Source organism: Mizuhopecten yessoensis, unplaced genomic scaffold (assembly GCF_002113885.1).
Source record: "Mizuhopecten yessoensis strain PY_sf001 unplaced genomic scaffold, ASM211388v2 scaffold9987, whole genome shotgun sequence".
In the NCBI taxonomy this organism is placed as follows: domain Eukaryota; kingdom Metazoa; phylum Mollusca; class Bivalvia; order Pectinida; family Pectinidae; genus Mizuhopecten; species Mizuhopecten yessoensis.
This window is the reverse complement of record NW_018408322.1, coordinates 250,878-263,915: the sequence shown is the minus strand read 5'-3', so window position 1 is coordinate 263,915 and position 13,038 is coordinate 250,878. Positions and strand designations below refer to the sequence as shown.

At 35.8% G+C, this 13,038-nt stretch overlaps 1 protein-coding gene across 2 annotated transcripts in view; it reads left to right on the top strand.

Annotated features, from left to right (window-relative positions):
• The window catches only part of LOC110459216 (chromosome-associated kinesin KIF4A-like), a 74,008-nt gene that overhangs the window by 38,543 nt on the left and 22,427 nt on the right, over positions 1-13,038 (top strand). The window contains exons 1-10 of one of the 2 annotated variants that reach the window (XM_021511365.1): positions 3,278-3,343; positions 4,906-5,138; positions 6,381-6,574; positions 6,773-6,862; positions 7,937-8,103; positions 8,690-8,904; positions 9,156-9,331; positions 10,363-10,427; positions 11,185-11,266; positions 12,372-12,508. In XM_021511365.1, coding sequence (XP_021367040.1) covers positions 4,910-5,138; positions 6,381-6,574; positions 6,773-6,862; positions 7,937-8,103; positions 8,690-8,904; positions 9,156-9,331; positions 10,363-10,427; positions 11,185-11,266; positions 12,372-12,508 — 1,355 coding nt within the window. In that variant the 5' untranslated portion in view covers positions 3,278-3,343; positions 4,906-4,909. Of the gene's footprint in view, positions 1-3,277; positions 3,344-4,905; positions 5,139-6,380; positions 6,575-6,772; positions 6,863-7,936; positions 8,104-8,689; positions 8,905-9,155; positions 9,332-10,362; positions 10,428-11,184; positions 11,267-12,371; positions 12,509-13,038 lie in introns of those variants that run through there. The other variant, XM_021511366.1, reaches the window with a different exon arrangement.

The window sequence follows — 13,038 nt, the reverse complement described above, 5'->3', positions numbered from 1 at the left end:
AACAATCCAGTTTTTTCAGCGATGTTGTATAATCCTGAGAAGCGTTCACTAGTTAAGCAAAGTCGATCGTGGTCAGTGACTGAATGGCCGCTCGCCGGCCAGCTGTGGCGGCGTCGTGACTCTGTGGTACATACAATTTGTAATGACAGTTACCTTGGTCAATTAAGGAAGGTGCATTGGTACACAGGGAGGACCTATGGGTTTCCTCAGGCCAAGTCTCAGGACGAGACTTCACTGATAGGGAAAAGTGTACATAGTCATGGAATTAGATAGGGAAGTACTGCCTTACTTAAAACCTAACCTTTTCAGCGGTGTTACTGGTATAACCCTGAGAGACGCTCACAATTTCAGAAACATTGAGCGCAGTTACTCTATTTCTATACATTTCACGCTGACTCTCTAGCTTGACCTATGGCCTTTGTGTTGTGACAATATAAAACCGATAACGAATTTAAATTTTCAGGAAATACATCTATAGTTTGTTATATGTGGACGCCGGAATTAAATTATGGCATGTATGCAGACTTTATGTATCCATTTTACGATGATTGATTTATGCATAGGAGGAAATTGATTTACGCATGCATATGTATGAATAATTCTCAATTTATTTATTTATAAAGTGTTTCAAACGCAATTAAAGCAGATTGATATGAAACATGAAAAGAAACATCGTCTCGGAAACCAAATAAAATAGGACATTGCTAATTAATGTGTTTATGTTAGATGCATATGACAAATCACTTTATTATTGATTACAGACGTTAAATTAAAAAAACACCTAGAAAACGTCTGTAATATATGCCCCCCCCGCCCCTCAACTCAACTCTTCCCTTTAAGTCGGTATACTGATGATGATCAACATGTTGACAACATATCAACTGTTAAGCTTATGACTTTGACGTTGACCTTTGGACCTTGAAATACGAACTCATTATTTTATATTTGATATATTGTATCAAGATCGACGAAACCTTTAGATTTCAAAGATAGTTTAACTTAAATAAGTAAATCAAAGGGGAAAAACTTTTCCTCACACATTCGGGGGTAAAAATAATCCCCCTCCCCTAGGTCGACATTTAAAACTCTTTGCAATATCTCCATCCCTTGTATCCGTGCAACGTAGAGTATAGAATCAGTATTTGAAATTCAAATCAAACTTTTTTATACTTTCAAAATTTATATATTTCCCATTTAATACATGAATTATGTAAGTATAGCTCTGGGTGGTTTCCTTTGTTATTGATCTTCATGTTCAGGGGGAAACTCTGAGCACGGCCTTCCTAGTTGTGGTATAAAATTAACTTTATATCGTCTCTAGTGGAAACTGTGTCTTGCCAACGCCTTATATCTTTACATTGGAATGGATACAGATATCAACTTTCATATTCCTGATGCAAGTACCTTGCAAAGAGATTGACCTTTCACCCACTTTCTTTAAATAATCCATATCTTGTAACATCTGTGCCAGACGATTTCTTTGTATTTCACGGAAATATAGTGTTTTTGAACTATTTTGATGTATCGCTGTCGATAATGCTAACTCGGATACAGAGCTCTCGGCATGATCAATTATCGACCTTTGTCTACTTTGTCATTTATCAATATTTACATGAAACGTATTAGCTTCGATCTTGGATTAGTCGGGAAAATATTCTGAAATGCCGCTTCAAGTAAAAAAGTTCGTTCACCTGGAGGAGGGAACACCCGCATGTGCCTCGCGGGATGTCCACAATAGCTCTTAATGTGGTAATATATTATGAGTGAAAATATAAACTTAGAATTATGTTATAAGTATAAACGTTATTTCATTTCGTTTTAATATAATTAATGCGAACTCGTTTGATAGAAACAGTGAAAAATAGAAAACTTAGATCAACAGAAAAGTTATAAATTTACAGTAAACCCCAGGCGAGTAGCTGCCTATACGCTGGTACGCAGGCGAATCTACTAAATTAAAATATATATATCAATATTAAAAATATATATCAATATCTAAAAATATATATCAATATCTAAAAATATATATATTATAAAAAAAATACTGCTTACACTGGCATACTGAATGTGTTTTCAGAAACAGAAATTATATATGCTGATATAAAATGCAATAAAAACATTATTTAATGTAGAATGTCTCAATTTCGTCCGATTTACCCTCTGGAAAATGATACGGAAACAGATATAAATCTTTAAAAAACGCCGGATAAACGTAAAAAAGTATTCTTAAATAAAACGAGAAAACAACCTTCAAACGAGGGGCATTATATCGACATTTGCTAATAGAAATATATGTTTCCTGCTCGTGTGTATTGGGTAATAAACAAATGGTATCTTGACAAATTAAATAATCCGTCTTCATTAGTTGTTTCCCCTGGTCATCAATTAAACCGCCTTTTTTCTTAATTTGTCTGTATAAGTGTGTATTCTGTCAATTTACAAAATTTGCTTTATCAGGGCCGGATCTGGAATCTTAAACAGGGGTTGTGCAATAAAACTTTTAAGCATTGAAATATCAAATGAAAAGGAAATATGTTATTTCATAAAATTATAAAAAGGCAAACAAACAAAACACACATAAACAGCAAAAAAAAAAATGAAAACGAGCGAGAAAGGGGAATTAGTCTTTTTTTAATTATAACATTGATATGTGTGATCGGAGACTATTAAATTAAATTAAACGTATGTACGTCCCTGGTGTGATAGATACTGTTTAGAAAACTGGAAGTGTCAGAGGCAGGCAATGTATTCCGTGAGGGGTTAAAAGTTTGTTCTGTATAACATTTTGTTATTTTCTCATGGGTAAGGCCGATATAAGATCAACTCTTTAAAATAAGAATGTCTTTCAAAAGAACGATATATCTGTATGATGCGTGGGTGGGTGTTATGTTCTTCTGTCAAACAGAGACGTATACTACATGTATTATACGTCTCTGTGTCAAACAATGATACAAGAAAAAATAATCAATTATGAATATCGCAGAGCGAGGTACTTAGTTAAGGTAAATTCGATAGAAAACTATTTTAACCACGAAAAAAAATGTTACAGTCCTTAAATTCTTATTGAGAAAACGGTTTGATAAACAAATAAATAAATGCTATGAATATTAACATTTGGTATGTTATTTTTATTTATTATTTGTGAAATACTGACAATATAAGTACATGTAGAAGCACGTCTCGAGGCAATCTCATTTAGTGTTGTGCAACCTTAAAATCATTAACGACCGAGGGGAAGTAACTGCTTTTTGCCTCGATCCCGCCCAACCTAATATGAAAGCTCGACTACGATTGGTGGATTTTTTGCGGCACGTTCAAAATACGGAAAATACTAGGGAACTAGGTGAGACACACAGATGATTTAACTTAATTCCTGAACTATATTAATGTCGTGCAGTCTCGTTTCTACTGTACCTACGTTATTTTGTGATCACTGAATTTGTTTTGTGTTGTTATAACAGTTAAACGTGGCATTTTACTCGAGATCGTGGAAAATCACAATGCAAATTCACAGCAGACTTGATTGCGTTTAGAAAACACCGAGAATATGGTCCGAACACAAGGGCACGGTTCAATTTATATATGATGCCTCCTTGTTTACCATTATGCATGGTAAACAGAGGCCTCCGATATAAATTGATAATTGAACCGTGTCCCTGTGCCGTGGTCCGAATGTGCATGTGTGCAACAGCGTAGTCAGTTGTCACTGCCGGCCAAATGGACTGTTTCCATTTACATGTAACCTGCTTTACTTCTCCTTGCAATTTAAAAATAAAACCCTTAATGACGATGCACAACACAATCAAATAATGTTCCGTAAAACAATTTTGGGCTCACGAGGGTGTCAGATTGTTTCGGTTAGAAGTCGTTTCGGTAACAAGACGAAAGTCGTTTCGGGACATGTCAAAAGTCGTTTCGGGATTTTTCAATTTCTGTAAAGATATCTAGTGGGGTGCGATCGCGATAATATATCACATATATTCCAGAACCCGAGCACCTGTGGTAGAACTCTTTGCCATCAGACTCAAGGCCGATGTTCCGAAGTTCTACAAAGCAACGACAACGTTCTTGGTCGATCAAGTCATAAATATCAATGTTCATGTAATGATGTATACCGGTTAAACGTAGTTGACGAATGTATTTTATTTAGTTATTTTAAATTAAGTCAAATTTACCAAATACATGATTTTAATAAAACATGAAGCAGAGACGTATATATTACAAATCATTGTCATATATAAGTTTTCTGCATGAAGTAAATACATGTATATGCAATATTCACACATACACAAATACACAACATGAAAACGTCATTCAAAATATATTGCTTGATTTGATTAATTGATTCACATATCTAAAACATTGTTAACATAAATGTTAACTTATTCGTCTCTTAATGTCAATAATGGAGACTATAGTGAATCGGGTAAATGTTGGTAGGTATCCCCTCAAGCACTAGCAATCTGGTAACACTAATGATCCCAAGCATGGGTAGGTTGTGACACAAAGATTATAGACTAAAACCATACTTGACACTAATTGTGTATTTACAGGACTTGATGCGAAACGGGAGTGAAATTTAATTTATAAATGAACATTTTTTAAGTCCCGAAACGACTTGTTACCCAAACGACTAGCATTCCTCACGAGGATTGGGGCCAGTTGTCGAGGTGTAGCTCTACCAGGCCAGCCATCGTCAATAATATTTTAATGCCGGTTGGATATTGCAGATATTCATGTTCAAGTTATATTCTCTGTCGTCAAAACCTTCATGCTTACTTCTATTTTCCATAATCAGACATTTGTGCTCTGGACTCATTTTTAATATATATTTTTTTGGCTGTGAGTCAGTGACTCAAATGACTGTTATTAAAAAGTTATGTTTTCATCTTTTCTGTTTCGCAGCAGGATGTCGGACAAGGTCATTCCTGTTCGTGTGGCAGTACGCTGTCGGCCACTTATACAAAAAGAGGAAAATGAGGGTTGTCAAAAGTGTGTCCAATTTACAAAGAATGAACCACAGATCATCCTTGGAAAGATGAAGGCATTCACCTATGACTATGTATTTAGTCCCTGTAATAGTCAATCAGAGGTGTATGAAATGTCGGTCCACCCTCTTATTAAACATATTTTTAAAGGTCAGTATAGTTAAAGTAAAAAAAAATGTTTGTTTCTTGTTACATGCCTGAAAAAAATAAAGTATTTAGGTAGGTAACATATCTTATTTTTCAATCTTTTTTATATTAAGGTTTATATAGGAGAATGATCTTGATTTTAACAGCATTTCCATGGGAATTGCACACAAAAGTTTAGGGTGTGCACAAACAATTAGGGTATAGGTAGGCCTAAGGTAACTGGAAACAAACAACTTTTTTGATTTGGTCTTATTCTGTTGTCCAACTTTGGCTTTGATAAAGAATTTTATGAATGATTTTGTTGTTCAGTAAATTGATAAATTAAAGATTTGCCTAGGCCTTCATATGTGTACTCATATAATTACTTTGAAACTCGTTCTTTTATTTAAGGATATGTATATATATATTTTAAAACTGTCGAAAGAAATCACTCAAGGGGGTTGGAGACACAAAGTTCCTTATAAGTTGAACATCCGATACAATTCAGATGATTACCACTGTGGATACATGTAGTATATACAGAATCTCCACTATTAGCTCATCAATGAATTACAGTGGACCAGGGACAACCCCTTTTGTCCCTGCTACATTGGAATTCGTGTCAAAATAAATGTTAACATATATGTCAACTATTGTAATGGGAGGAGAAATAGTGATAAAGATAGTGCCATTGCTGGGGCTGGAGAGCCAAGGGTCGTGGGTTCAACAAACTTCAACAACTATAAGTAAACAAACACTCAGCTCTACCGCTGAGCTAAAGGGAAATTTCCTACTTCTTTTACACTATTAGGTGGTCTCAATGTTAACCTTTTCAATACTTTAATACTTTCAACATTTAGATTTATTACAATAAGAGTGAACAGGTTTAAAATACAGCATCCTCAACATTTCAGATGTTACAATCTCTCAAGTTTTCTAGCACCTCAGCTGGAATATGGCCTGAAAAATCGAAGGCTCAGTATTTACATGGCATTTTATGAATGATACAAGAAGACAAGTCTGACCTTTTAACAGTAAATTGACTGGCTTTGAAGTTGTTCCTCTGTAATATTTTCAGAACAGGTATACATATTATTGGTCTTTTTTTTTTTGACCTGAAACAAACCAATCAAATAGCTAAGCGCATGCCTTCGACTTTTTCATGACATATTCCAGTGGTGCAAAGAGGGTTACAGATGTTGCACATAAACTGAGAATATATTATATATAAAGTAGTTCAATTGAATGACTTTGTCTATCTGACAGGGTACAATGCCACAGTGTTAGCGTACGGCCAAACAGGCAGTGGCAAGACCTTCTCCATGGGAGGGTGTTACGAAGAGTCTCTAAAGGAAGAAGAAACAGCCATGGGCATCATTCCACGTGTATTAAATGAATTATTTCAAGGAATCCTAGCAAGACCTGATTATGATTTCGTAACAAAAGTCTCCTACATAGAGGTAAGATCGAACAAAAAATCTTCACAACTATAAGTAAACAAACACTCACAATGGAGCAGGCAGAATTGATAAGTAGGGTAAATTTATCAGGTTTACTTTAATATAAATACCAGTAGACATAGTTATAATATCTAGTAATGTTATCAGCTGATTAAATATTGGATTGAACTTTGTGACATTTGATTCACTTGTCCTTAGATACACAATGAAGACATCAATGATCTGCTGCGTCCCCCAAACCGGAGGGAGCCCCTGTCTATCAGAGAAGACACTGAGGGGGGAATCAAGGTATGAAACTTTATAACACTTAGGCCAAATAATAATATATGTGTGTTTCCTTTTTTCGGCTCCAAGAAAAAATAAAAGGGTAGGTAGGGAAACATTTTATTTTGGTGAAGAAAATCTCCTGATTACCTCCGTGAATGTTAAGAATATATATGTCATTGTTTTAATGATGTATGAATGGCACCAAATATAAATGATTTTTTATTCATGTGAAATAAATACGCAAATAAAAAAATCCCTCCTTTCCTAGTTTTTGTGTTGAGCAAACTTCACCGATGGTCACCAGTGTTACGTTCTCTTTCGTATTATTAATGCTTTCTGTTCTCAATTTTACACTATATTTACAACACAAGTTTTTTTATCCGTCCTATATCTCTTGACCTCTCGACTGAGTCTCCCTAACTCAACCTCCTTCTTCAAGACTACAGACCTTAACTCAATTTCCCAACCCAACTCTGTCTCTTCCTTCGACTCCCAAGCTAAGCTGAACTACCTTACTATATGTCCTTAGCGAAATCCTGCTACATTAAAATTGTTGATGTGGCTGAAATCCTGCTGAATTTCAATCCCTATACGACTAGATTAAACTGGCCATAAATCCTGCTAAATTTAACTCTAGCTGTCAGCACCAGCTGGAGGCACAAACACTGACATCACAGACTGGACTACCCCACCCTAGACTACAGACAGTCACACTAATATACATGTACAGATTCCAACCTATATCATAACCACAATTATCTACTGCTACTTAACTACTATCCTTAAATAAAACTCAGACGCTTACCACAAGCCAAGGCTAATAAAACGCATAACAATTAAACACTTTGATCAATTAAATGGCTAATAAATGGATAACAGTGACTGTGAAAAAAACACAAAGAAAATGTATTAGGGTCAGCATGAAAAATAGGGGCGGTCGGGAAACGGGAAAAACAATAGAAAGTAAAACAGCATGTATCGCTGAAGTAAGATGACACATGTATATATATATATGTATTAAAGTGTTATCATAAATAAATGTTTCCTGGATATTCCCTAGGGTATATTTCACTGTTAGAATTTACTTTTGTCTAGCTGCCAGGACTTCAGGAGGTGGTGGTGAAATCCTACAAAGAGACCATGCAGTGTTTGACCCGAGGTTCCCAAAGCAGGACGACCGGTTCTACGGCCATGAACAACACATCTAGTCGATCACACGCCATCTTCACCGTCACCATTGAACAGAAGAAGCAGGATGACATGTAAGTATTTGGCAACGTTTTACGCAGTTTTACTTTTGCATTTAGATAGGAAAATGGAAACTTGCATTGTGTGACTTTAGGGTGGAAAATGGTGATTGCCCTAATGCAGTTTTACCACAAGGTTCACATCATAAATGTTTTGCAACATGACCATTTAAAACAAGTTTGCTCTGATTTTAATTTGCCCACATAAATTTATTGGTACTGATAATGATACATTTAAGATTTTTTGCTTGTATTTAATCCAATATTTTGTTTTAGGGCAAAGAAAGACTGAAAAAAATGCATTCAGGGCTTAAAACGAAGCTTTTAAAATGAAATTTTAGATAAATTCGCAAAATGTCTACTGGCCCGGCGGGATAGCTTGTTGAAAAATCAGTTGGTTTGCCCAGAAAACCACTGACCATGGACCAGCAGTTAACTCCACCCCAGATTCTTTGTTAGAGGCAAGACAGAAAAAAACCACAACATTCTTTGGAAAGAAAATAGAGAGAAAAGAATGAATTTAGATATGTTTTCAAGTATATTGTAAACCATCATTTTTTTTCCATAATTGTTAACAGTTTGATATGACTTGTGTTGACAGGAATGACTTCTGCAAGTCAAAGTTTTATTTGGTTGACTTGGCTGGTTCAGAACGAGCCAAGAGGACCCAGGCAGAAGGGGAGAGGTTCAAGGAAGGCATTAATATCAACCGCGGTCTGTTGGCCCTGGGTAATGTCATCAGTGCTCTCGGGGAGGAAGCAAGCAAGCGTAATCATATTCCGTACAGGGATTCCAAACTTACGCGGTTGTTACAAGGTCAGTCTTTGTCTCTCAAGAAATTCCTTTTCTCTGTAATAGATTTTATCACCTTTTCTTGGTTTATTAGTATAAAGTCATTATGTTTTCTCCCATCCTTCACAGATATGTCTCCCGATTTACCTGATAGAGATCAGCTTGATCTGATTGTAGATTATGCTCACTGTTGCAGGCGAACATTATGATTAATATACATATAACTTATAGCTTCTTTCTACAGTACTGTAAAAATATCCATTTATTTTGTACAGATTCACTGGGTGGAAACAGTCATACTGTAATGATTGCTTGTGTAAGCCCTGCTGACTCAAACATGGAGGAAACCCTCAATACCCTACGGTATGCCGACAGAGCACGGAAAATCAAAAACAAACCAATAGTCAACCGGGATCCTCAGACAGAGGAAATAATGAGACTGAAATCCCTGGTGAGTTCATTGTAGTGCTGATGTATATGAAGTTTTATAATTTATCTATAGTACAGCTAGCATCAATTCAGTCTTGGCTAGGTATATATATATATGTCACAGTACCAATGTCAGTAATATCCCTGCTAGGGCTGAAACGATTCATTGAACCGTGTCCTATCACGACACTTTTTTGCGTATCATAACGAAATGTTTTGTTTGCCTGTATCCCGATACACTTAACAATGCTGCAATTATCAATCAGGTTTCTATTTAACTCTAAAAATAGTTCTTATTATTTTGGAATCCGTTTGTGAAGATGTGGTCCACTGTGCAGTCATACCCAAAAGTACTAAAATCATGCAAAAGTATATTTTAATAGTATTTACTATTTAAGATTTTGAAAAAACTCTTTGAAATACTGCACTCAAACATAACAGATTTTTTTTTTTTAAGCAGATATAAGTATCTTGATACATATCTTATCATGAAGTGTGTTTATCGCTTCAGCCCTAATCCTTGCTTGGTATCTTCTAGAACTGGCTTCAATAAAATGTCAAATTAGTATCCTATATAGTCCTGCTACTGGTGTCCATGTGACAGTAGGATTAACCCATCATTTCACAGGTGCATTCCCCCTTTTGCTGGGTAATATAGATAAATCTGTCTTGACCTACCCAGGAAAATAGCTCAAATGCTATTCTGAAGACGTCACCATCTATTTATGCAGTGGAACCACAGTAGCATTATCAATTTTGCGCCACATTTTATGCACCCTTGATGATGTCATAAAGTAGTGGCTTCACCATTTCAACTTTTATTTTTACAGTACTCTAGGAAAGTGGGGGAGAAAAATATTTAATCACTCCTGTATGAAGAAGGCAATGAGTAACGACGGGGGATTTGAAAGAAATGTTGCAGAAATATATAAACCTATTTTTGCAACTTATTGGAATTTGAAATTATCCACTGCTGTTCAATTTACTGATATTTCATATTTAACTTGGCAATGTGTGAATGTTGACTTACCTGACTGTTTCTTGTGTATTTAGGTCCAGAAGTTACAGTTACAGTTAATTGGAGGAGGTGCGACCTGTCCCGACTCAATCTCAACCATGTACGTATAACAGCATTGTAACAGTCATCAGTGAACTATTAAGATTATAAACTGTAAATACTTAAATATTTTGCTTCCTTTATGAACTGTCAGATAGAGATCAAACATTTGAAAAACACGTATGAAAATGTGAAGTCTAGTTTTTAGTTTAAATCAATGTTAACATGAATTAGACTCTTAACGATTATCTCCCTTTATGGTGTTTTAATCAGAATACTTTAATATATAGTTATTACTAGACTTTATTGTTTTATGGGTTATTCCAGTTAAGCATCTATCCTACCGCAGGACTCCCGGCTTTGTTAAGGGGTACCACCTGTTGAATTTAATTGAAAATTAACATAAAAGTGACAGGCTGACATTAAGATGGTTTAGCTGTAAAGCTAGATAGTGTTGTGCTGTAATTAACCCTATGGGTTAGACTGTATATGTAGAGATATACAACTGTTAGACAACAACATATATGTAGATATATGGAACTGTTAGACAGTATATGAAGAGATATAGAACTAGACAGTGTGGTGTTGCACTCACCAGAGCTAGACATTGCTGTGTCGTAATTGTCCCAAGGAGTTCGATTTTATAAAGTTACTCAGAACTAGACAGCCCTGTATTGTTGTACAAGTCAGAACTAGGCAATGCTGTACTTTTAAAACGTCACGACCCTGTGTGACAGCTACTTTCAGTACTCACTTTATACCAAGTATTTTCTATGAGCTACCCCTGTGTTACCGTAGTTATATGACCTGTGTTGTAGAAGTACCTGCAGTAGTACAACCAGTGTGGAATCCTCAGCAGAAGAACTCCGAGCTGTCATGGAAAAGAACAAACATCTTGAGGTATAAACATTTAGCATTGCTGGAATTAAATTTAGAACTGCTGGGCGAGAATTGTATCGATCCAAATTGAATTATTTGTAGCTGTGTGCTACAATTGTTCAATATATACAGAATCAATGTCATTGTTCTTGCGAATACGACCAATGGGATACAACTAATTTTACATACTCTTACAGCGTAACCAAATCAACATCGATTTGTGGACAATTCCTGTACACATTTTACACCTTTGTGTGCATACGCTTCAATGGTCATTTGTCTGATCATTTGTCATTTGTACTAGTCATCGAAACGTCACTTAGAAACACTTATTATTTGTGTTACAAGAATCTTTTCATAATCCAAGGGGATTCAGTGTTTGCCTTTTCTGTCTGTCAGTTAAATCATTTATCTTGGTCAAGCAACACAATTTAATACTTTCGTAAAGTGAACATTTTGGCACAAGTTAAAATGCTCGCTATTTCATGTTGAGTAAATAATCGGGGTAAAATATCCACATGCCAAATTTTGTTTATAGATTATAGGTATATAAAATATTGAAACAAATTTCAGAGCATTGCCAACACAAATATTTCCGCACTGCAATCAGATAAAAGTTGCACATCAAATATTTTCCCACACACTCAAAATTTCTATAGCAAAACAATTACAGAGTATTACAAAAATTACTACATTTTTTTCGACACATCAAAGTAGTGCCCAGTAGTGGCTAAGGTCAAAGCGCAAGGTCAATTTAATGAATCAAGTTCTCGCTAAGAAAACTGTTATGTCATTAAACCTTCTACATGTGTAATAAAGAAGAATATAAGGTGCCAGGATGCAAGACTACTTAAAGAAGTTACATAAGCCAGTAAAGTTGAGAAGAAAAAAATTACGAGCAGAAATTACTTGGACATGATTGCCTTCTGAATGGAGAGTGGGTTGGTTGGTTGTATCTATAGGGTTTAACGTCTTAATAACAGCTGAAGTCATTTAAGGACTTATGGAGAGTGGGATAGGAAAATTTGTATAAAGTGGCCTACTAGAGTAAAAATATAAATAGAAATGTTACTTTTTTAAACAGTTGAACTCTGACCTGTATAAAGTTTCTGATTGCCTTGGTTAGGAGGAGAACGGGAAGTTGGCAACAGAACTCACCCGAGCTGTCGACCAGAGCACCAACCTGTGTGAGAAAGCCATCAGAATGGAAATGAAGTGTGATAAACTGAAATCACGTCTGCAGAACCTTAAAAAAGACACGGGGTAAGGACCAGAGCTCACCATTACAACATAGGAGACTGAAGGCGAGGGGATGTAGCACTTACATACATGGGTGTTAGATTGTAAAAATTACGACATAGTAGACTGAAGGCGAGGGGATGTAGCCCTTACATACATGGGTGATAGATTGTAGAAATTATGACATAGGAGACTGAAGGCGAGGGCATGTAGCTCTTACATACATGGTTGATATATTGTAAAAATTATGACAGAAGACTGAAGGCGAGGGCATGTAGCACTTACACATACAGGTGATAGATTGTAAAAATTACGACATAGGAGACTGAAGGCAAGGGCATGTAGCACTTACACATACAGGTGATAGATTGTAAAAAATACGACATAGGAGACTGAAGGCGAGGGCATGTAGCACTTACATACATGGGTGATAGATTGTAAAAATTATGACAGAAGACTGAAGGCGAGGGCATGTAGCACTTACACATACGGGTGATAGATTGTAAAAATTACGACATAGGAGACTGAAGGCGAGGGGATGTAGCACTTACATA